At 40.9% G+C, this 21,501-nt stretch overlaps 1 protein-coding gene across 1 annotated transcript in view; it reads left to right on the forward strand.

Moving 5' to 3' along the window:
* zbtb16a (zinc finger and BTB domain containing 16a) overlaps nt 1-20,423 on the forward strand; it is a 166,017-nt gene extending 145,594 nt beyond the window's left edge. The window contains exons 6-7 of the mRNA XM_065962935.1: nt 7,823-7,993; nt 13,553-20,423. Of these exons, the coding sequence (XP_065819007.1) occupies nt 7,823-7,993; nt 13,553-13,782 (401 nt within the window). The 3' untranslated portion in view covers nt 13,783-20,423. The remainder of the gene's footprint in view (nt 1-7,822; nt 7,994-13,552) is intronic.
* Nucleotides 20,424-21,501: the final 1,078 nt, after the last annotated feature.

Consider the following 21,501-nt stretch of genomic DNA (forward strand, 5'->3'; position numbering starts at 1 on the left):
AGTAATTCTCTCAGCGCCGGCTCTCTGCTGAGGCGAGGCCGGGATACTAATACATTGTTTGTAGCAGAGGGAGCAGAGGTAGTCTGACGGATGTGGCTATTGAGAGTGAAAAAGAAGAGAGAAAAAAAAACCCATGACAGAATATGAACACATGGAAATGAATCCCATTTCAGCGGGCGAGGGATGGATGCTTTTTTTTTTTTTTCTCCCTCTCTCTCTCACCCAGCCGCCTGTCTGCGACCTTAAATAACAGTCTCACTGTCAGAGCCGATTTAGCTCACCAGCGCACGGATAAATATTTGAAACGAAAGGCTGTGAGATGAGAGCAGTCGGCCCTATTTACAAGTCAGGCGAATACACCATTAGTGTGTGATGGTGGTAGAGGCCTGAGGGGGGAGGTGGAGGTGAGGGGGGTGTGGGGGGGGGGGGGAATGGAGCTGCTTGAGCCGCCTGTACAGTAGCAGGGAAGCACACATCTGCTCTATCTTGCCGACATTGGAGAGGACACAAGCAAGCGTCCCTGATCCACCTGCCCACCCGGGCGACGCAAATGTCACCTCAGCCTCGTCTCCCTGAGCCGCAGATGAGACTCTGCAGCCTCGCGCCACTTTGAACCTCATCCCGCTGCGGGCGTGCGTTAAATCACAATGAGCCCCGCCACGAAAGCAATCGTTTAAATATGATGTGCAGCCTTTTGTTAGGGGATTATAAAGTCAGCAACTCACACAGCCATTACAGGCACCAGAAATAGGTCCTAATTTACCCTCCTCTGCTTTTACACTTTGATGTTAATAATCTTAGTCAGAAATATGCTGAGTAACAAGTCAAGAGTCGTGTTCAAAAACAGTCCGAGTTTTTACACCTGAGAATCAGACTTGTAAGGATATTTATGATGTCATCTGACAGTATCCAAATCAATGTGATTGTTTTTGTTACAGTCCTGCATGCAGCCTAACTGCTCAGGTTATCCCCTAATTATATCCCCTTCAATTATTCCTTCATTTAAGCGTCAATTCCAAAGGTGTAGGTTTAATTGCAGTATGAAGCTGAGACTCTTCAATCTAAAATAGTCTATATTGTAATCCAAAGCAAAATCAATGACTTTATTTCACATCGAAGCTAGAACTAGCTCCGACCTCCATCCAGTTTAGTTTAGAAATGAAGAAGCCTTCGGAGGAGAGGTGACACGTCTTTAAGATCTTCAGGCTTAAGAAATCTTGAGAAGTTGCCTATTGGAGCAAGCTTCGATTGACCGTGACCTGGACGACGGAGAACCAGCAGAGACATCTTCATTTAACATTGAATTCCGCTCAATTTGTATTTATTTCAAATTCAAAATGTCCATCTATGCATGTAAAATGCAAGGTGTCATTTTCGATTCTTCAAAATAAAGATTCAGTTAGGGGTTTTATATTTTCAGTACCTAATAGTTCTGCTCATTTTCACCCACAACAATCTCCACCACTCAGCGACCTGGCCTGTCTGATATTCTGTATCCTGCGAGGTAAAACCCAGGGCTGCAGAAGCCCTTCTTTACTGCTGCTCATGAAGTTTATTGCATTGAGTGTAGAGTTATAATTGAAGGTGATTCAAATGAGCCAATACAACGTTTTCATCCATTCTGAGCGTTTCTCCTCTTATAGCACGAGGACACTGACTGCAGACGGAGCGTTTAGACGGTTAACCAAAACAATCTTTTCTTGTTAGTCATATTCTGTCACCACTTAAGTCATTCACAGTCTGCCAGTGAGTGCAGTGCAAAATACACCCTTACAGTCCTAATGTGGAAAACTTGTTTTAGTTTCAGTAATTAAACTCCTCTCATACGTTTCCTCAAAGAACATTTGACCAACAATCTAAATCACTGAATCTGGGGACGATGGCGTCTACTCCAGTGGTTAGTGTGCATGCCCCATGTACGGAGGCTAAAGCCCTCCAGACGGGCAGCCCGGGTTCGGGTCCTACCTGTGGGTCACTCCCCACTCTCTCTCCCTGATTTCTGACTCCATCCACGGTCCTTTCTCTACATAAAGGCATAAAAATCCCCCAAAATAAAACCTTAAATTCACTGATCGTATTATTAATTTAATTCTGGCTGACTTAAACTCTTATTCTTTATATTTTTCGATCTTCCCTTGTTGCTCTCTCTTTGTTGTTTTCTGGATTTTAAAAGCGAGAGATCTGAGACATGCGCTGCCTTCTTCATGGATCCTTAGCTCTGGATGTTCCTCAGTGATTTTAGATGCTTTCCTCACTCAGATATATCCCTATACTGTTGTTCTTGAATGACTACTTTACTTTTATGTATTTATTCTATGCGTTTGATGCTCCACCTGTTGAATACTGCTCTACAGTCTGGTGTTGTTATGAAGGCGTTAATGTTTGATTCAGCCACCTGTTGAGCCATCATAAGGTCTTTTGTTGGTGCTCGGCTTCATTGACACTTAGACGTGATGGTAGTTTATCGCTAAGTGATGGAATTAAAGCAACCTTGGTAGCATTAATCATACATGGGAGAATCACTGGAGCTTGAAAGTTGTTTAGGTATCGGGTAACATCATTCCAAGGTCAGAATATTGAGGTGCTCAGGTTGTATAATTGAGGTTTGTAGGATGATGTATACAGTATTTTAATACCCTTGAACACACACACACACACACACACACACACACACACCTATGGAAAAAGTCACAATTCTCTGCATGTTTTCCCCCCCAAGAAACAAGAGTCAGCTTGGACAAAAATCCTCCCTGTAAACACCACACATCTCAACTCCAGGTATTCAGCCGTAATGTTAATGGACAGAGTGTGGCAGCTCCATGCACACACAGAAAGCTTTCTAGATACACCTCCTGTTATTGGTCGGAATCACCGCTGTGTGTGTATCAAGCGACGGCAGCAAAGCAGCAAAAAAGCACTTTTATAGACATTCATTAAGTGTGCTTCATTTTACCTGTCTGCCACCTTATCTGGCGAACGCAGCCTCGCCGCCGCCGCTCTGACACTGGATCACCATTTAGGACGAGGGAGAGAAAGCGGATTTAATGGTGTTTATTTCAGCATCTTAATCATGTCATCTCGCCCTCCTCTCCCTCGCTGCGTCTTTTTTCTGCTTATTTTTTTCCCTTGCGTCTACCTGCTGTTTTCATCACCTCATCAGCTCCGTGTCGCCCTCTTTATTTCGCTTATACATCTCTATTGCATGCATGTACGCTAAAGTATACCGCGCAAACACACACAGTGGGTTTTCTAACAGAGGCATTCATACCAGCTGTGCCATTCCCCTTCTCTTACACCGCGCACACACACACACACACACACACACACACACACACACACACACACACACACTTCCTCTACACAGACGAGGCCTTCATTAATATTCTGTTGTTGTGCACTGTCTGTGTGTAAGTGTCTGTGTGTGTGTTTTTTTTAAACTCAGAGCCAATTTGCTGTCTGCTGTGGCGGGGTGTTTTGTGTTCGCAGCTGTATTTGATAGCACTACAGCCAGAGAGAGAGAGAGAGAGAGAGAGATAGAGAGCAATGAATTGAATTTAAAAGAGAGCGAGAGAATGAGTCGGTTCTGGTGATGGCGCCCGGTGATTTACGGGCTCTTACAGTATATAATGAACACACCCAGCGTGCCCACGGGCGCAGGCACCCTCAGCAGCCGGCCTTTAGGGTGTCAAAAGAGGAGAGGGGGTTGTAAATGTAGACATGGTGCAGGAGGAAGAGGGAGGGAGGGGGGGAGGGGGGTGGTCAGGAGACGCAGGTGGTGATGCTCGGGGGCACCCAAGGGTCCACTCACGGTGCTGTGGTTCCACCTCACTATGCTGGGTCCTCATCTGTGCTCTCCCTGCCATGTGTGAGAGAACAGAGGAGGGAGGAAATAAAAGGGAGAAGGGAGGACACATAGGTAGAGAGAGAAGGGAAAGTAATAGTGTCAGATTCAGGATGGACAGAGGACACGCGGCAATTATTCTGCGAGCCCCCCCCCACCCACCCAGTGAGAATATCCCGACAGAATGGAGTCCTGTCAGTGCCCCTTTTACATCCTCACAATGTGATAATAGAATCCCTGTCTTTGATTTATTCAAAGCTCTGCAGAACATCTTTGCACTTTGGCGTCCCCGAGTGGCTGCAGGAGATAACATACATGATATGCATCCTGAGCACAAACAAGATGTAGAAGCTGGAGAGCAGCATTCTGGTATTTCATGCTTCAGATGACACCAGACGTAGTTTACAACACTAGAAATAGAGAAATACTGCATTTTAGTTTTGTCTTTTTTTACTCTTTAAGCTGTGTTGGACTGAGCTTTAACGGGGAATGCATTTAGTTGTTGTGGCTGTCACTCTGCAAAGTTGAACAAACATGTTCGTGCCACAGATAGTTCAGTTTTGAATCTTAGTTTCACACTTTATACTATTTGATTTGTTCTTTTAAGGAGTTGGAGAGGCAGCACTCAGAGTTGAAGACATTTAATCCAAATACTTCATTTAAGTGAATGTCGATACTTGCTTTGATGATAAATATTTCAGCATAAAGATGAAGCTTTCAAGAAGCTCAGAAGAGGAGATAAGTGAGTTAGAGGGCGTAGAATATCTGTGGAATTTGATTCTCGAGAGCATTTGAGAAATAAAGCCAAAACATGAAGTGTGATCGACATGAAGTCTTTATAATGTGAAATATTTTTACATCTACAGGTGATGTCAAGGATACCAATCTAAATACTTTTCCTTTTGGCATAATGTCTATTTGATTAAGTGTTTTTAAAGAAAATGTGAAGTGCACATGTTTTGGAGGAAATCTTAAAATGCATATACAGCGGTAAATTATTAAACAGAGAGCTTTTTCCTGCTAATTGCAGCTTTTTGATGATGTTTTTCCTAACGGCCGACGTTAGCACAGCAGCAGGACATTAAGCGTAAATAACCTTTCCATAGTCTTCCTGTAAGTATTAGCATCCCACTCGCCGGTCTGATCCGAGGCCCTAATTAAAGTCAGGTGAATCTGAGCTCAATTATTATTCCTGCGGCGTCGTGCGAGCCCACCGAGCTCCGTGATGGATTGTGATCTCTGCTGTGGTTGAAACGCTAGAAAGAGCACAATGTCTTACAGCGGGAGCCGCTGATAACTTCACGCAGACAAATAAAGACTGTCACTTTTATTGATTTTTTTTTCACCCCGCCCCCACTGCCATATACACCCACATCCCCTGCTCCATCCCTGTCTCGGTTTTATCCCTCCCCCTCCCCCCCCTCACCCGCAACCCCTCAATCCCCATCAAAGCTTCTCTTTAATGTGAAGGCGTCCAACAACAACACAGCATAGAAAACATTTTCTTCCATGAAAGTATAGAACACCTCAAAATGTGCTATTTCATCCCTCCTTGAAATAAACCAAAGAAACACACATATACTGTATAATGTGCATATAAAATCTTAAATAAAATATGCAGGACGGAGTGGAAATTGTCTCTTAACAGTGGGGCAGCGGCAGCAGCACATAACGAGAAATGCAATTTATTCGCTGGCACGTTGCTGCTTGGACAGGCAGATAATGAAAGGCATAGGTCACTGATGGTGACTTAAACCTGCAGCACTGGACTGAAATACATTAATAAATATCCACAACATTACTGGAGAGCGCAAATGACGCAAGGAGCAGCTTCTCATCAAACACAGCAATACAATTAGTCATTGGACGGCTGGAAATAATAATATCCCTGATCACTGACATCAGAATAGCCATTAGAGCTGCAGCCCAACGTGTAGAGCGAGATGCCTGCTTTCATTCTCCTTTCCACACACTGTACATCCACTGCAAGCCTAGTGTGTGGAATAAGTCCCAGGATGAAAATATGGTTCACTCTACATAAAAAAATGAGAAAACATTTACCCAGAGTGAGAGGATTAGACGTGGGGAGACAGAAGGAGAAGCAGACTGTATGCTAACAGTAAAGTAAAGTCAGGAGAGGAAGATGGAGGTACATTTGTCTGCAACTTAAATTTAAGTTTAGTTCCCTTTCTTATTTTATTTAACCAAAAAATAACACAACATTGCTGAAGTTTAAAAGGTATTAAGATATATCTGTTGAAATCTCCTTTAACCCCTTCAGTCACAATTACAAAAAAGTTATATCTTTACAATCTGATGTCAAATTAAGGAAAACACAATCTTACTCTTTGTATGTTGGCATCATTTAATTAAAGGCTTTGCTCAAACTACTATTCCCAATCTTGTTTATTTATATCTAGACTGTTTTTGAAAAAGCAGGACAGCAAAAAAAAGCACAGAAATCCAAGCAACTTTGGATATCCACAGATGCATCTCAGTCTGTACATTTTGTCCACTAAAATCAAGTTTCAGGTTTACGATAAACTGGGTTAACCTGAGGAGTCGGTCAGAGCTATGTAGTCAGCACTGTAATCCATTCAGATAGGTGGGTAATGTCTGGACACACACAGCTGATCTAGGAGTGGAGATGTAGTCAGGACAGATTAAGGTCACCTTCACATTTTGAGAGTAAATGAACAAGCAGAGTGGAAGACTTCTAAAACAAGTTTAAAAAAAGAGGTGCAAGCTAAAACTCTCATTTGCATGAAGGCTGGATTGAATAATTTACAAAAACTTGATTTATGTAAGAGACCGATCGGGTCATTCTTTATGGAAGCAGGATTTGAAGAAACAGATGGGATGTGAACAGCAGTCTGCAGTATCAAAGACAAATTGAGTCCATCTTAAAGGTCACATATTGTGCAAAATGCACTTCACCATATTTCTCTAACACAGGTACGTGTCCCCAGCCTGTTTAAAAACTCCCCTAAGTATGAGAAGAGTCTATCCTCCCCGTCTTTTGCCTGCTCCACTTTCAGAAAATCTGTGCTCAAACAGGCTGCTGTTTGTGACATCACAAAGGGGAGAAACGGATATTCAGATGAACTCCATGAAACAACTCAGCAGAGCATCTATAAAGTAAATAATCTGCAATCACTACATTAGCATTGCCTCCTCTCTGACGCCTCCTGTAGGCGCGCTGTGCTGAGGAGGACGTTGATTGGCTGAGACTTTCACGTTTTTACAGCTGCCTTGTTGATTTCCAGGAAGTGGAGAAATTGGCGTGCGTGCGAATTGTTGGTGAAACGTAAGGGCAAGAAAGTGTTATTTCTGAAGCCCTTTTAGTGATATTTTAAAAAGCTTTCCAGAAGACAGAAAGGGAAACAGATTTCAAAGTAGAACAAGTTAAATCTGTGTATAAAAAAGGAAAACCAGAAAAATCTAAATTTATTTTCAGAATGAAAAAATGTTCATCAGTCAGGTCATAGTAAATCTTTGAGCGCATGGTCAATAACACATCTCCTGGACAGTGAACAGCCATGACAGCCTATAATTATTACAGGCTCCCACAAAGCAAACAATGCAGGTGATTTTTTAGAAAACGGATAAAAGATTCAGGTTCAGTTGTCGGCTGGTATTAAAGCCATTTAGATAGAGTGGGTATCCATTAGAGCATCACGGCTATTGTTCAGGGATTGTGTATAAACTCACCAAATAATCAGACAAGACATTCAGCAATGTGGCTCCCTTTAGGTATCTCAGCTTCATTCATACACACAGCCATACACCGACTGCTGATGAGAGCTTACCTGGTTTGTTTGTTGGGAAAAACTCAACTTTGGTGACATTTAAAGATTAATTTCACAGCGTTAAACGTACCCACAGCCTCAGTTGTTTTTCAAGCCTCCCCTAAATCCTCCTCTTAAAAAGCTTCTTGTCTGCATCTGAAGTAAACCTGTATTATTTCTCTCCACATCACAGCAGGGGACCATCCATACGAGTGCGAGTTCTGCGGGAGCTGCTTCCGAGATGAGAGCACGCTGAAGGGCCACAAACGCATCCACACCGGGGAGAAACCCTATGAATGTAACGGCTGTGGGAAGAAGTTCAGCCTCAAGCACCAGCTGGAAACCCACTACCGTGTGCACACAGGTAATGTGATCGAAGCTTTTCTGACTGTCTTGTGCAGCATCTTGAGCTGCGGAATGGGTTGCCAAATGAACTCAGAGGTCGTGGATTCAGTATCTGTGCAGACATGATACCAAAGCTGGCAAACCCGATTGTGTCAAAAGTTGATAAAAAGAAGATTTTGTTTTCTAAGACAAAGATGTGAGATTGAACAAAAAAAAAAGGTACAGCTAAGATCGAGAGGTGTTGGTTGTTTTTTGAGAAATGGATATAGGCAGACTATCCGTTCTCACCTGCGTCTTTATGCTAAGCTAAGCTAACAGCTCCCTGACTCCAGCGCCAGTCATAAGACTTTTTTTTCTTTTTTTCTTGTTTTTTTAAGATCTATTTTGGGCTTTTTGTGCATTTAATGGAGAGATAGGACAGTGGGTAGAGTTGGAAATCAGGGAGAGAGAGAGAGTAGGGAATGACATGCGGGAAAGGAGCCACAGGTGGGATTCGAACCTGGGGACGCCCGCTTTAGAGGACCATGGCCTCCATACATGGGACGCGCGCACTAACCACTGCGTCACCAGCGCACCCATAAGACTTGTTTTTACATACTTTTATTCCCATCAAGGGAAACATATTTCACACAAATGTTCATGGTATCATGTAAACATAACTTAAGTCCCAACACACATCTTAATGCTAAGCTAAGCCCCCCCCCCCCTCTGGAATAAGCACACACACATGAGAGTTTAGATTTATTCAACAATATAATGAGCATTTTAGATGATAGCAGTGAAATGTCATGTCTTTCTCTTCTTAATGTATGTGCATCATGAAGTACCTCATAATAATTCAGTGTTGAAAGTGATGCAGCTTTTCGTTCCTATTAGAGGACTCTTGTTGAAATCCGAGTTGCACGTTGCAGACCCGAGCAGATAAATATCTTTGTTGCCGTGATACAGTAGACGGATGTCTCAGAAGACTTTGTATTGATCCCGGTATATTTAGAGCCCCATAAAGATGTTGACACAGTGATAAGCTGGGTGCCCCGGGAGAGCGAGTGCGCGCTACGAGGCAGACTGAGCGTGGATACCAGGGGTGCTCGCCAGGATGGCACGCCGCCAAGGCTTTATGCTTCCTCACCATCTCTTTTTCTCTAATACACACACACACACACACACATGTACAGAAAGCCCCCTCCCATCTCCCATTCAATAAGCCAGCTGTTAAGCTACACTATCAAGGCAGCCTGTCCAATAATTGGCTCCCCTCCGTCCACCCTTTCCCCTTTTGTGAGGGGGAGGGGGGCTTTGCGTTAAGCCGGAGAGCAGCAGCAGATAACAAGAGCAAGTGACAAGCTCACAGTCAAAGGCCACCTCGCACAAAAGGGAGCTGCTTGATGAATCATCGACATTGGCAACCTCACCCCCCCGCCGCCACCTCCTCTCCACACATCCCAAATGCCAATGAGGAATCAATACCAAGGCCCCATTTGCAATTCATTATTAGCTGCTTATTTGAGGCGACTCTGTTTACAGTCTGGTTATCAATATCAACGCCGCGCAGGTGTCCATACTTGCACAGAACACATCACGACCTGCATCTAGTGCTTTTTATGCTTGTTAGCTAAACAGTGCGGTTACCCAGCCCCGGTTGGAGGTCAAGGTTAACCAGGCCTCACAAAAAGAGAACAGGCAGACCAAAACCGTCTGATGCATGAGGACGCCCCGTTTTGCCGCGTGCGGGATGCGTGAGCACCCCGGCTGAAAGGTGACAGCGAAGCGCCGGGGCCAGATCACTTCCGACAGCTCATTCCAAATGCCATTGCTAAAGGTCAGCATTTACATGTCTAATTTGCGTCTGCCGGCTCGAGAGCTGGCGGATTATTCCCCGCCATCACTCAAATCATTAGCACATTTAGGAAGGCTGCTGTTGCTGAATTGAAATGTGCCTCTCCAACATAATGCCCCCCCCTCCATCCACACACACACACACACACACACACACCAAGAAACGAGTGCTGCTTTTTGATTTATGACACCTTCAGGAGTTCTCCACGGCAACAGCTGTATTTAGTGTAATGTAGATGAGGTGATTCAGAAGAAATACCAGACTTTTAAAAATCACATATTCCAGTTTTTTTTGTTCACGTTCAGATCATAAATATATTTCATTACATCGTTCACATCTCAATCCCCACAGGCCTCTTACAGTATTCTCACATTTGAAGCATGACCATCATGTTTGATGAAATAATAGTCACAGTTAGGGCTGGGAATGTCAGGGTAACTCATGATACGATTAGATACAATACATGAATCGTGGCCCAATATAACGATAGAGACATTGTGCATTAATCGATATATTGCAAGACATTCATGAAACCATACATCACAATATCTGATGCATTGAAAGAATACAATATTCCCCTTAAAAGATGAAGAGCAGCAAAATTGTATTCATTCACTGAAGTTCGTTTTCAGTTTCACCTCTGAACAAGCTACATCCTTTAACTTCTTTTCCCCGCTGTCCGACGTTATCCTGCTGTCAAGTTCTTCATCCTCGGCCAGTTAACTTCTCCTCAGGCTCTCCTAACTCATGTGTTAAGAGCAACTGAGTCATGAAGTAGTGACGCGGTGAGGCAAACTCCTATAAAAATCTGTTTATAGTGCCGAATAATATTTTTCTAATTTCTTTTTAAAATATGGATATGTGGGGTGAGGTCTTGGAACACACTAAAACTCAGAGATCACAGGGCAAAGGTCACCAGGTGAATAAACACCCAAACAGAAAAGCTTGACAATGACATGAATGAGAAGCTTAAAGCATTCAAAACATTATTCATTTATTAAAAATGTAAATGTTGCACATCTTTTTTTTTTACTTTAAAAAAAAAAGTTCTATTATTCTACTGGTTACAACATGGCGCCTGGTTGTAATGCAGTACTACAGTTTGACAGCTGTTTGCTAACTGCCATTAAACAACAAAGGAAGAAGAACGCATTTGGGTTAGGTGACATATTTGCTAAGTAACTTTGCATCTCTTAACACGAGGAACGATCAATCTGACTTAAAATTGTTCCGTAAAATCGATCATTTAAGTAAAAATTACTGTGATCACAATGCTAAACCTGTTAGCCTGTGAATGGAAACTTAAAGTATGTGCACACCCCTACATGTAATAGTCTTCTTCAGCCCCTGCAGTCTGATGTCCTAACTCGTCCTCAGCTATGTCTTTTGATGTTTTTACAGAGAGATTAAAGCAAAGTGGACTCTGAACATTAAAAAGCAAAAGCAATTTAAATAAAAAAAGACCTCCGCTGTCACATTTAATGCATATTCGATTAAAAAAGCTGAACATTTCTTTTTCATTTTCTTCACACACACAGCGTGATGTGCCTGAGAAGCCTGTGGTTGTTTCAGTATCACAGTACAGTGGGGTCTTTTTAATAAAAGCCGTAATGAGAATTGATAACAAGCTAAACACAAAGGATTCCCTGCAACCCCCCCCCCCCCCCCCCCCCCCCCACCCAAACACAAGATTAATCAGATCATTTTAGTAGCTCTAGAGGGAATGTTTGATGCACCTGAGTCTCTCAAAGGTGAACAAACTCCACTACAGTACATTTCCTCTTTTTATTCTGCCCTCTCTTTCCAATTATCGTGTGTTGTTTTTCTGCCGCAGTTCAAGGATTTCACTCCTGTGTTTTTCTTGTCACAAACTTTGTGCACACTCCAATTATGAAAACAACAGCAGTATTTCTGTGGGCAAACAGGATGAAACCTGTGGTCTCTAAATTAGGATATTTTTCTCTCCTGTAGCCTGACGTAGAAACGACTTAACCTCCAACATAAAAAGGTTTCATATCCAGCAGTCTTTAACTTTCATCTGACAACATTTTGCCATCAAGAGAAAAAGTCACTTTTGGATCCACTCTGTGGATCATATTTCTGTTGTTTTGGCCACTATCTTTGTGTTGCCAGATTTCTTCAGTATACTAAGTTATGTAATGTCACTGTGATTTTCTCCCTGTGATTCAGGTTTCTTAGTTGTTCAGGTCTTCGAGTAAAAAGGACAAAGCCTTTACATGTGATTGTCTGATTGCAATACATCAGTTTAGCGTCTCCAGGAGGGATGCAGTTAGCAACAGCAGTGCTCCTGATAATGCTCGGCTGGCTTCACCGTTCAGTCTCAGCTTATCTTCCTTACTAGTCCAACTGCCTGATCTGAGATATGTGCATGGGTGACTTGAAAACATGCAGCATGACCTAGAGTGACTAAAGGAAGCATAGTATGTTTCCATCAGTCTAAAATCTATTGGTCTTTAAACATCTTTAGACTGATACTGAATACACAAAAAGTATGACTATGTGTAGTGCAGAGTTAAATACTCCTTTCCAAGGGGGAAATCTTCAAGCTTGGATGGATTTACTCCACTAAGCTGTTCTGTTCATTTTTAATTCTTCTTGATTGAGCCTCAAATATTTCTGCATAAGACATCTGAGTCTCCTGAAACGTGTTCAGTCACAGCTCTAGTTTGTCGTGACAACTGATAAAGATCATGAAATCATAATCATCATAAAAAAAATCATGACATGAAAATATTTCATTATAACCTAGCGACTTGGCTGTCAGGGCATATACACATCCACACTGGCATGTGGTTTCAGTGGTCTGATTACAAGTTTACACTTTGCATTAAGAATGTGCCTCCAGTGACCACCTGTGTTCGGATCAAACCTGTACATCATTTACGTTTGAAAAGGCCATACCTCTCATAATATTCACCTATTGGGAGGCAGCATTTGTTATTCCAGTTCTCAACAGTGCTACAGCAGATGATGTAACTAGAGGGGACGGCCCTTAATGTGGACCAGGACACATTAGTGTTCATACTTCCAAACTAATGTGGACAAATACATCCTCTTTGTGTCCTCAGGAGGCATTGGGGTGCATTCACACCTACTATTAAGTTCTGCCGACTTGTGATCCCATAACCACTGAGGGATGTTATTAAAGGTTTGAACAGGGCCATTCATAGATTGAGTGATTGATTGATGTGACTTTATTGTCAGACAAAGCATGAAATGTGTCTTGCATCAGCAGCTCCATATGCAACATAAAATCTAAAGTCAAGATACTTGGAAATTAAACTTAAAGGGTTACTTCACCCGTTGAAACATGAATCTGTATTGACATTGGGTCATACATGTAGTAGAAATGTGAAATAAATTTTGAAGTTGGTGCCTTCTTGGCCGTGAAAAGGCAGAAAGTGTCTTTTTGGCTCATGTTAATGAAAGACACCAAATCCCAGAATGGGATTTAGGTGGGTGATACAAAATGTTCTGATTAAGCCCACCTTGTTTTTAAGTATTGGTTGTGATTAGTTAATTTTGTGTGGCATTGATTCATTGTGAAGATATGTTGGTTTGCGCTGTGTACCTCACAGACAAATACTGCTTGTCTTTTATTTAAATGTCTTTAACAAATGATCTTATGCCCTGATTAAAAGTCACATTACGGTTCGGAAAAGGATACCATTGAAAGACTAACCCTGATGTTGTCTTCACTCCCACCCTTGTCATCCTCAGGTGAGAAGCCATTCGAGTGCAAGCTGTGCCACCAGCGATCCAGGGACTACTCAGCCATGATCAAGCACCTGCGCACCCACAACGGCGCCTCGCCCTACCAATGCACCATCTGCCTGGATTACTGCCCCAGCCTGTCAGCCATGCAGAAGCACATGAAAGGCCACAAGCCCGAAGACGTCCCTCCAGACTGGCGCATAGAGAAGACCTACCTGTACCTCTGCTATGTCTGAGGGCCGGAGAGCGAATGAAGAGAGGAAGGTTACGGATGAGGGAGGGGAAGGGGTTAAGAGGTAAAGGTGGAATGTATTCGAGTAAAGAGCGGGAGGCTTGAGGAGTGTTGACGATCGAGGAATGTCAACGGCAAGAGACTCGAAAGCAAGCGGGTTTGTTTTCTCTTTTTTTCTTTTCATGCAAAGGTGGCGACGACCAACTGATGGAGTCAAAAGGTTGGTGATGTTGGGACAAAAGTGCTAAGAAGAGGAAGACTTGGACATGGAGAGATATTCTCCACCATCGTTCGGATTCATCGGGTCATTCACTACATCTGCAACTGTGTTTATTGTTTCAGGTCGTTTTCATGCAGCGCCAGAAAGTGAGCAAGCTGCAGGGAAGTGACTTAATGGATGCTGCTGCCAGGAGTGAGAACGCAGATTCTCAAGGGCTATCTGAAGCGAAACATTCTCGCCATTAGGAACCCAATCTTTCGCTCCAATTTGCTTTTCTTTTCTTTTTTTTTAACCTGGGGATTTGGGGTCTTTTTTGTTTTTCTTTGGTATTGGTTTGTTTACATTGAACCTGTCTGCCATAATTCTCTGGATCACATGAAGAATATGTGAATTCAAGCTTTAGTTCAGGCCCCCCACTGGATTATTTGTTGATTTGCTTCCCAAGTATGGAAGAGATTCTGTCTTGCAGAAGCCGAAACTCTCTCCAAACGGCCACAAGCATTCTTGTTTTAGTTGTAATGGACCACAACAAAGCAGTCTTAAACTTGGATTGAGATGATTTTTTTTTTTTTTAACCATTACACCACTTTAAACAGCCTGATTTAAAATGAAGGCTTCAGTGTTACAATGAACTGCTGTGGTTCTCCCAATTTAGTTCCAACCCTAATGGAAAATGTATGTTTCCTGGCTTCCCATCAATTCTTCCTGTGCATTTAGTTGCATACCTTTCAAGCTTTCACATTAATCCGTCATGCTATGGATCCTCTTAGATCTTTGGCGAGGCAGTAAGATAGCCCCTGAGAATCCGCAGTAGAGTCGGTGTGCAGTAGATTGAACAGTTGAACTGGATGAATGGGAGCACTATAATACTGACAGCCAAGCACATGTTTGGTTGTTGGTGGGGGGACAATGTTTGTGCTACTTTTTTTTGTTGTTGGAAGTCTCCCCAGATTTCTCAGCAGTCTTCCTGGTTCATCTCTGTCAGATGAGGACTGGTGAAGGTCGAGTGACCACTTGCCACCCACGGTTCTCCGCAGAGAGCCAAAAGCTTACAAGCGTCACTTTTTTCATCATATATATTTTTTTTCTAGCTCTGCATCGTAGTTTATCATGGCTTGATTGCACATGTTAAAACAAATCACGACAACAGTCTCTGTTTGATGTCCGCAAGTTATATCTCCTTTCATTACTCGCTATTACAGTACGCCACGCCACATTAAACCCAGCCTATCCACATACTCAGCAATAGATTACTGGACTGCTTGTATCCATGTACATTAACCTGATGACTATCGTTATCTCACACTAATGATGAACTACACAAACTGACTCACAAACAGTAACACTCTGACCACAACAGACCTGTCCATCCACCACAGTGATGGAAGACAAAATGGGGGGAAATGGTAAACCGCTGCTTTCCGTGGGGAGTCCTGTGACTTCAACTGCTCGTATAGTGAATGTTGAAGACGTGCTGGGAATGCCTTTAGCCGCACACCTTGTTTTGAAGGTGGCGTGGCTGGTTGAAGACTGTTATACAGCATCAAAAATATGAATGTGAAAGACTGTGAGCCGGGTTCATACTGGGCTGTGTCAGAATAAACAGCGAGTTAATGCTGCCTTTGACTAGAGGTCAGAAACCTACAATTCACATATTCATGGAGGTGTTACTTTTAAACACCTTCAATTCACCGTATGACCATATTGACCACCATAGCGACCATTTTTCTCTCACGTCAAACTCAGGCTTGGAAGCTCAAACACTGTTATAATGTAGGGTTGTTATTTTGTGGGTTAAAAATCATAACAAAAACAATTAAGTCTAACAAATTATTAATTTAACTGCTTCACAATTGATAGGCAACTGTGAAGACAACGTATAGTGAGAATCCAGAGGGGCTTTGAGACACATTTCAAGTTAAAACACCGTAGGCTACTTGTGAACCGTTAAGCTACCCTAAGACAACTGCTAATGTTAGCATTCAACAACAGCTATTGTTAGCTAAACTTTCGATGTTCATTCTCAAATGTGTGAGTATATCCTTTAAAAAAATGTCATACTTCATCCTGGCTACATTTATTGAAGTCTAGAATTTAAACTCTGGATCTTTCTTATATCAAATCACACTGTTATGTTAGTTAGGAAGTTCTTCAATGCTAACATTAGCTTTGCTCTTACAGTAGCTGTCGTCTTGCAGTAGCTAATAGGTTATCAAACATGTTTTACTTTCCAAATGTGCCTTTGAATCTACACTATTTTCTCTTAACTATTTGTGTAATTATGAGGCTGTAAAAGCATAAACAGTAAATCAAGTTAATTACTTTAAAAAAATCGTGAACACTGCAGTAAGATCTTATAAAAGCATTTTAGCTTTCCAACGTGTGCTTGATGTCGGAGGAAAATGGCTGTCGTGTAAATATGGGGACTCATTTAGTTTGACGATTTACCTTATCTAACTTTAAATTGAAGCTCCCTATGTAATAGCAGTAGGCTACAGTGGCTAGCTAGCTAAAGCAAGCAGCTGTTAATGCTGTTCTTAATTTGGGGTGTAAGGCTATTAAGGGCCCTTGAAATATTGTTTTAGCCTTGGTTGGTTACATGTTAAAGTGTGGCGTAGCATTTTCTGTGTATGCTGCATTGTTGACAAACTGACGTTAGATCAAATGTAGCTTTGAATGTGAGACTTCCTGACGCTTCTAAAAAGCAGCATTAGCCCCGTTTATGGACAGCCGCAGTTATCATGGTTGAACCTAAGGCTTTCTTAAGCATCACTGCATTGTCACAGCGTTACTGGGGTTAGATCACATCCAAATGGCCGGTGGAAAAAAAAAAAAAAAAAAAGGGGGGAAATCACTGTTAGGACGAGACACGGCCCAGCAGCTCAGGGGGCGACCAGTAAGATAACGGAATAAATCAACTCTTTCTCTGTGGTTTTGTCCCTGCGCTTCGTCTCTCGTCTCCTGTCGTTGTTGTTGTCGTCGTTGTTGTTGTAATCGTTGTTGTTGTTGATGTTATTATTGACCTTGAGTTTGAGCTCAACACATCGTACTTGAATTACCTCGTTTTGTGACCTCATGTTGCTTGTGTATTTTTTTAATTTTCCCTTTTGTTTCATTTGTACACTTTTATTTTGTTTGTAAGTGTATGTCGGAAAAGATGCATTGCACAACATGATGAAGCAATGTGTACGCAGAAAAAAAATATAAGTGCCACGGTGAAGAGATTTTTGTTTGTTGGTTTTTCTAATGCTGTGTATTTCTTTGTGCATTATTTGTTACCAAACTTGGTATTATTAACCCTGCTTGTTAATGAGCCGTAAGGTTTGGTCATTTGTTATAAAAGCTACCTCTAAGTTGTTTTTCATTATTTTTGGCAAAAGCACATTTGTGTGTGTGTTTGTGTTTTGCATTATTTCATCATTGCTACTTCATCTCATGCTTATTTTTTTATTTTCAAAAGTTGATTTATGATTGTGTTTTTAAGCAAAGTGTATATAAAAGGGTAAGAGATAACAAACATAGAGGTTGATAGGATTGGAAAAAGTCATTCAAACGGATGTTTATTCTTCTCTTATAGTCTCCCCCTGCACCTCCGACAACAGACGAGCAGAGAAAAAAAAAAAAGCAATTTTGAAGCCTTAAGTGATGAGCAAGAGGGATGTGGCAGATAAGAGGAAGTACTATTGCTTTTTAAAGAGGGTTTAAAAACAAGAATTTAAACTTGAAAATATGTGAATAGAAGTGTAGTTTTGTAATGTGAAAAAAAAAGAAAGGTTCATGAAAAAAAAAAACGCTGAACCGCCCAGGACAGGTCATACTTGCAGTGATGCAGAGTGCGTTGGACAATTGGAACAGCAAGTGGTAATCAAAACATAAAGAAAAACCAGAAGGTTAAAAACAGAGATTCTCTCGGCTGATAAAGCTCTCTCTTGAGAAAATGAGCGTATTCCTGAACAAGAGCCAACAGAGGCAATTTGATATATAGAAATTGTGATATTTTTGTATTCAGTGTCAGTCCTTTTTCCATTTGTGGAGGGTTACAGCAGGGCACAAATATTTGTATTTCTTTTTTTTACCTGTTTTTTTTTTCTCTCTCTCTGGGTGTGAATCATTTTTGCCTTGCTCCCCTTTGATATTGTTGGACAAAAAACATGTGTGTGAACATATTGTAATAATAAGTGTTGCTTTCTGGATGTCAATTGCATTGTAGGTGAAGGACTAAATCTATCCGCCACAACTTTTACGAGTGTGTGTGTGTATGTGACAAAGTTAAAAAAAAAAATTAAAAAAATTAAAAAGCCAAAAAAAAAAACATGATAAAATACGGGACGGCAGGGGGACGCTGCCAAACCGACCAATTAGTACTTGTCATTCACAATTTTTCAATCAAACTTGACTGTCGCCATGTTTTTTTGTTTTTGTATTTGAAAAAAAAAAAGAAGAAGGGATGGCATGTCCCGTTGGTGTCTTGCCATTTTATTCTCAAACACTGTGAGCTGAGGGGCTTTTTCCCCCCCTCATATAATATCCACCCACTATGATATACCCTGAAGTCACTCTCAGTCTGAACCACCACAATGCAAACTGATCAGTCACATTGTTCCTATCATCGTCCTCTGAATGTTTTCTACTTTCTCGTGCGGGTGAAAGAGTGCGTCAATGAGTGTGTTCAATGTGTGTGTGTGTGTGTGTTAGTGGAAAAATGCACTAATCAGATCAGATACAAAATAAAATGATATTCTATGCCACTTTTTTCTCTATGTTGGAAAAAATATATATATACATTGGCATTGTTATAGTTCTTCCCTCAGTGTTCCTCCGATGTTTCTGTACTATCTTTGTGCCTAAAAATGGAATTTGTTCAACAAAAATATCCATCTATATCTGCTTAGTTTCTGTATTTTCAGAAGAAAATAAATGGTGTCTCCAGCACCCTAGGGATGTCATGACGCTCCAATGTGACCTGAATTGTTATTTTTATGAAATCCTGAATGGAGCAGGGCTTTTTTTCTTCAAGTATTGCAATAGACGTGTAATGCTTTTTGAAAATAGCAACTGGGATTCTGCATCTTTACTTTGGCCTCACTCTGTGAAAGGCACCCAAAAGCATTTATTCAGGAACACAAAACAAAGCATAGAAAAAAATTACTTGCAGAGACTTGCTTTTTTTTGTGACAAAATCTACTCCTTTAAATGGTTAGTTTTGCAAGGAAATTCAGCCCCAATTCTCTCACTCATATTCTATATTGTTTTCTTTTTTGTCAGCAACAGGCTTGCTGAGGCGACCCTTATAATGCTCTTGAAAAAAAAAATTAAGAAAACCTCCATTTATGGAGGTTGGCACTGGGGAATTCCCCTTCTGCTTTGTTTTGAGTTTTTTAAAGTACTTCCCCCCACCTCCCCCCTTTTTTTTTCTACAAAATGCATTTAGAAGGGGGATGTAAAAATGCGTCAGGGAGGAATCATGGCATCCCTGGAGCTGGCACTCTGTGTTTTGGTGTGGTGTTTCTAGAACAAAAGTAGCCATTTCATGCAGTGTTGCAATGCATGTGCCATCGAGGTCTAGACTAAAAACTGTTTTGAGTAACAAAGCACCAAGACATTGTATTTTTTTATATTAGCACTGAGGACCAATTGCCCTGTCGGACCAAGCATAACAAAGCTTTTTATGTAACGAAGCTTTTCTCTCTCTCTCTCTGTCTTTCCCTGGCTTGTCTGTGCTACTTCTCTCCTCCATTGTTGTGACAGCACAAGTGCCAGTCGAGTTGCTCTGTATTAAGAAAATAGTGTTCTTATTATGATTTGAATTGTTATAGTTTTTGTCTACCTCAGCACCTAATCTTAGCCTAATCTTAGAAGGTGCCCAATTATTATTTTTTATTTTCATTATTTTTTGTTCTCTTGCTGTTGTCGGTTGTATAAGTTTTTGAAAAATTTGCATTAGAGCTTTGCAAAGGTCCTTTGTCTTTTCCAGCGACAATGTGCTATTTTGTTTTTTGTTTTCCCGTGGCAGTACGTTTCCTGTTAAGCTGTGCCACCAATCTATAGCCACCGTCTGTTGATATAGAGGTTGTTCTTTTTTTCGTTTCTTTCCATGTAGAATCAGACACCTCTCTTTGTAACATTTCAGTGTTCTCTGATGGAGTGTGAAAAAAAAATAAAAAGGACAAATAAAAGATTTAATGCTGCAGGTTCTCTTCTCCATGTTGTCACTAAAGTCAATGTTGTGCCTTTGATAGTGAAAATATAAAGAATATTTCTTTTTTCTACATCCTACTAACAGTAGATTGTTTTTTGTAGTGGATATTTTTTGTATTTTTATTTATGAGTCTCATAATAAAAATCAAATCATGATGTTCAGTTGTATACTTTCAATCTGCGGTTAGAAAAAAATAAAAAATGGACTTCATGTTGTCTGTCTTAGACCTCTTTCTGGCTCGCTATTTGTTCCCTGATTTAATTTATTTTTGATTACTAAAGGATCTAACACACAGAAAAACTATTTAGCATTATTATCCTTTTTTTTTTAACTCTTAAAAAAACCCACCAGTTCGACTCGGTTTATGGACTTGGATAAATCGTCTTGTCTTCGATTGTGTGTTCTGATGTAAGGTCAGCAAAGGTCAAGTCCTTTGAAAGGCACTTTATTAATTCAATCTAATATTATTTCATTTATTATTATTGACATCATTTGTATTCTTTATTCTAGTTAAGAATAACTTCTGTAACTAAAAAAGCTTGATTGGGAAATGAGTTTAAAGAATTAATGTCGTTTTTATATACTAATACAGTATTTTTTCATTTCTCACAAAAATCTAAAACAATGCCTGGTTTTTAAGAATTAATTGAAAGTAAGTGGAAAAAAAAAGCTTAAAAACATCATGTAGCTCCGAGCACCTTTACATGTAGCATCTGTAAATATGTTTCAAATATATTCACACTAAGGCAAAAGAAACATAATTAATATGATTATGTTTCTCTTTTCATCTTGAATTTACGGTCCAGAGACAATAAAAGAAAAAAACGTTTTGGGATGACCACATAATAATTCATCATCATTTACAACACACTTTATTTCAGCATTTCAGACATTTGTAGGTTTTACCCTCAACAGTGCACGTCTTTTAGAGCTAACAACAAGAATCTGTGTTGAACTAGAAAGGATTGCACCAACTTACAAACTCGATGTAAAAATAATAAGCCAATGTAGGAGTGCAAAATACTGAAGTTTCTTTTCGTTCACTGGTTGGCTCCAAAAGCAAATGAATCCCCTGTAAGGTCTCATACTTATTTTTACAGCAGAAATAAATGTGTTTACAGCGTGGTCCAAAAAAACAAACAAACGTAGTATCAATAGCTCATTTCTTTATTGGTAAAAACTTTAAGTGAGTGTGTTTTAATTAGATATCTGTTATGAATATATCAACCGATGGGGGGGCTGCCAGGGTTCGGGTCCGACCTGTGGCTCCTTTCCTGCATGTCATTCCCCTCTCCCTGATTTCT

Source organism: Labrus bergylta, chromosome 14, assembly GCF_963930695.1.
Source record: "Labrus bergylta chromosome 14, fLabBer1.1, whole genome shotgun sequence".
In the NCBI taxonomy this organism is placed as follows: domain Eukaryota; kingdom Metazoa; phylum Chordata; class Actinopteri; order Labriformes; family Labridae; genus Labrus; species Labrus bergylta.